Source organism: Sesamum indicum, linkage group LG15 (assembly GCF_000512975.1).
Source record: "Sesamum indicum cultivar Zhongzhi No. 13 linkage group LG15, S_indicum_v1.0, whole genome shotgun sequence".
Lineage (NCBI taxonomy): Eukaryota > Viridiplantae > Streptophyta > Magnoliopsida > Lamiales > Pedaliaceae > Sesamum > Sesamum indicum.
In genome coordinates, this window is record NC_026159.1 from 4,231,973 (window position 1) to 4,235,352 (window position 3,380).

General features: G+C 37.1%; 1 protein-coding gene across 1 annotated transcript in view; it reads right to left on the reverse strand.

Annotated features, from left to right (window-relative positions):
• Positions 27-3,380, reverse strand: part of LOC105177833 — a gene marked incomplete in the record, with an annotated part of 5,073 nt that continues 1,719 nt past the window's right edge. The window contains 8 exon segments of the mRNA XM_020698941.1: positions 27-615; positions 698-804; positions 1,008-1,114; positions 1,220-1,381; positions 2,300-2,392; positions 2,484-2,546; positions 2,934-3,079; positions 3,228-3,372. Coding sequence (XP_020554600.1) covers positions 359-615; positions 698-804; positions 1,008-1,114; positions 1,220-1,381; positions 2,300-2,392; positions 2,484-2,546; positions 2,934-3,079; positions 3,228-3,372 — 1,080 coding nt within the window.

Genomic DNA, 3,380 nt, shown 5'->3' on the forward strand with positions numbered 1-3,380 from the left:
TGTGGTGGAGATTTTTCCTAAGACTGGGACCTACCAAGTGCTGTGCGACCCTCCAATCCCAAGCATGTAGATATCTCGTATCCGCTGCTTAGCAATCAGGCCAGCTGATCACTTAACAATAAATCACCAAACATATTCAGATGTACATTAATCACAGTGAATGTCCTAGTAAATGTTCTTGCTGCTTGTAACAAGTCAATGAGGTTAATTGATTAGCCAGGCCTAGTTTTCATTAGAATACAAGAGAGGTTGACATAAAAATCATGGGTTTCCAGGGTAGCCCTAAACTAAAGGCACTAATCATACAAAAATCTAGTTGTTGTACAGAGTAGATCGTGTGTCAAGTTAGGATGGATCTTTATAACCAATGGAACCATCTCCTCTGTTTATCTGCTGTTTCTTTGTTTGGAGCTAAGGTTAACCTGTCTGCATGGGTGACGGCCCATTTGCTAAAATCTGGTGTAGAAACCAGGCCTTCTAGCTCTTTGCGTGTCGACTCCCTAGTGAACGACTCCCATTCGTCCTTTGTAAATTTCTTTCGATCAGGAATGTCGTGGAAAGTAGAGAAGAAAGCCCCTGAATCTGGCAACCGTGTAGGTGACTTATTGGTTGAACCTGAAAGGATGGTGGATTATGTGAAGAAGCGACTGTAGTCATTGCAATTCAAGACATGTTTAACTTCGAAGAGAAGAGTCACCTTGTAGGGGAGTATATGGAGCTCTGGTGAAAGGTCTGGAAATGGACGAGTTGGTGACTGGCGATGCATAGGGATTAAGAGGTTCTCTGTCCAGTCTACACAACTTTCTGCAAGATTATTCATAATTTTTCATGGTGAAAATAAAATAAAGGAAAGATCAAAAACAAATGATGGAAAGACATGAAAGCATCAGAAAAAGGCACCAGGAGTCATGCCAAAAAGAATTGTTCGTGCCTCATGCAAGCAAATTTTATGCACTAATATACAGGGACACTTTTGTTTAAGATACATATCAATATCATAGACTCACTTGTAGACACGACGAACAACCTTTGGTTTGACAAACTTCCTCAACACTGAAGAAACAATGATTGCGCCCACCAATGCCTCTGCTGCCAATAACGGATCTACAGAACTCTGAAGCACATATTTCTAGAATTTTATTACTTACCACCAAAGAGAAAACTATGATGAGACTCAATTAAGGCATCTTTTTTTATTTTTAATAAAGTGAATGAAAACCTGAAGTATCATCACAGAGGCAACGATCCGAATTGACCAGGTGATAAAATGAGATACACCAATATCAATAGTGCCATCGTCTGTTAGTACAAGTTTGCGCACAACCCAAAAACCCAGCCAAGCTCCAGCAATTACGAGGAAAACCAATAGAAATACAGCTAGCTGTTTCACATAAGATCAGAATGTACAACATCATGCCCACAAGTCAATGACTTATTGAAATCCAAATCAGATGACAGCAAGAAAGCTACTATTAATTCGTGTGTGGGATAGACAAGGAACTGCCTTATGAAATCACCATATCTCTTTCCGATCAAAATTTCTTACACGGGATCCACTCGATTTATTTTGATAGGGAAGGATAAGTTTCACATTCCATGTTATTGATAATATAAGAAAGCATAATCCACCGTATGATGTCATAAGTTTCATGATTTACAAAGAAAAGTAGTGTTTATGTTCTAACACAAAAACATGAATATCTAAGATTTATACATAGCATATTATGTTAAGAAGTAGAGCACAGACTGTGACATGGAGGGAAGTGAAATAAAAGAGTTGAGATTTTGAAAGAGAGGAAAGTTGCTGCCATATTGGTCTTATCTAACATAGATTTAGTTTTGTCAACTTTCCACGGAAAAAACATAGATGACAGTTGCAATCAGGTCTTTCATTCCGTAATAGCGTACATTAACTCTTGACCTAGGACTTTAAGTGAGACATCAAGCAGCCACCTCATTCAAGCGTGGACAATATTTTCTCAGAAACTTTAATTGGTCGAGCGTAGAGGAAAAAAAAGAATTACAAGTGATGCATACCGCGTGGAATTTAACCCGCTCCTTCGTAGAGAAGTTTCTTAAATTGTTTTGATAGAATACGAAAACAGATCCTCACTATATACATAAAGATTGAATATGCAATGATGTTTATTAGTAACTTTCGTCCTATATACATGGAAAGTATCGTCTTAGAGGCAAATATAGAAGAAAGGAAACTTGCAGATTTACGACCATTACGAGAATCTCATAACTGGTGGAAGACTGAGAGACTACGAGAATTAGCTATGAGAAACTTACATACAGGATTGTACATATCTTCTGAAAGCCCAATCTCGAGAAGTAGTGATCGCAACAATCTAGGCACATAGCGGAGTAAAAAAGATCCCAAGCCAACCTGAACACAAGAGGATCAATTACACACCATCACGGCAACGACCAATATACGAATAAAAGAACGGGATGTGCTGATATATGAATATACATACAGAGAACGAGTATAAAAATATTGCTAATGAACTTTTCCGACCAGTTGGAAGAAGCTTCATCCCCTGTCAGTGAACTTAAAAAGAAAATTAGTGACCATAACGTTGACAAGTAAAGATATTTGAAATGCTAAAATATGAAGTTGCAGCTCGGGATATTGCTCAGTTGTGATCAAACGTAATACTAGATGCTAAAATTTGAATTTCTGAAGCTCATAATACTGCTCAGTTGTTATCATATGTCTATGTACAGAATCCTTGAACTTTTGGCATATGCAAGTCATTAATGAATCAGTACCCAACATATCTCTGAGCAAATGTTCAATTAATCTTTCAAAATCATGTGCCATAGGCATTTGCTATATTTGTAATAAAGATGTATGACAGCATTAATCATATATATATTTAGAAAAAGAAAAAAAACATTCGGAAAGTTAAATTTCATGTACATACCTGGAAAAGGATCATTAATATTACAAGAAAAACCCCTATTGCCATAGCACCACTGTAGTAAAAAACTATAGACTGGCTCAGCCAGGAGGCCAGACTCATCAATACTATTCCCAAAACCAGGAACAATATCCTATACGAAAAAAATTCTGCAAAAAGACATCAAATATAAGGCAACAGTAACGCAAAGGAAAATTATATTTGAAATATTAAACATAAACATTCTAAGATAGATAACCAAATGACCATGATGGTGGGTCAAAAATGAAAAAGAAGAGGCAATCAACAAGAACACACCTTCATCAAGAGACACATGAAGACTTTCTGAATAAGATGCCGCCATTCTTATGTCTAATATTTTGTGATCAAAAGGAGACATTGATTTAACCCATAAACCTTCAGTGAGCCTTTCCCACTGGTCCTTAGGGCACATCCCTATCATATGCATTC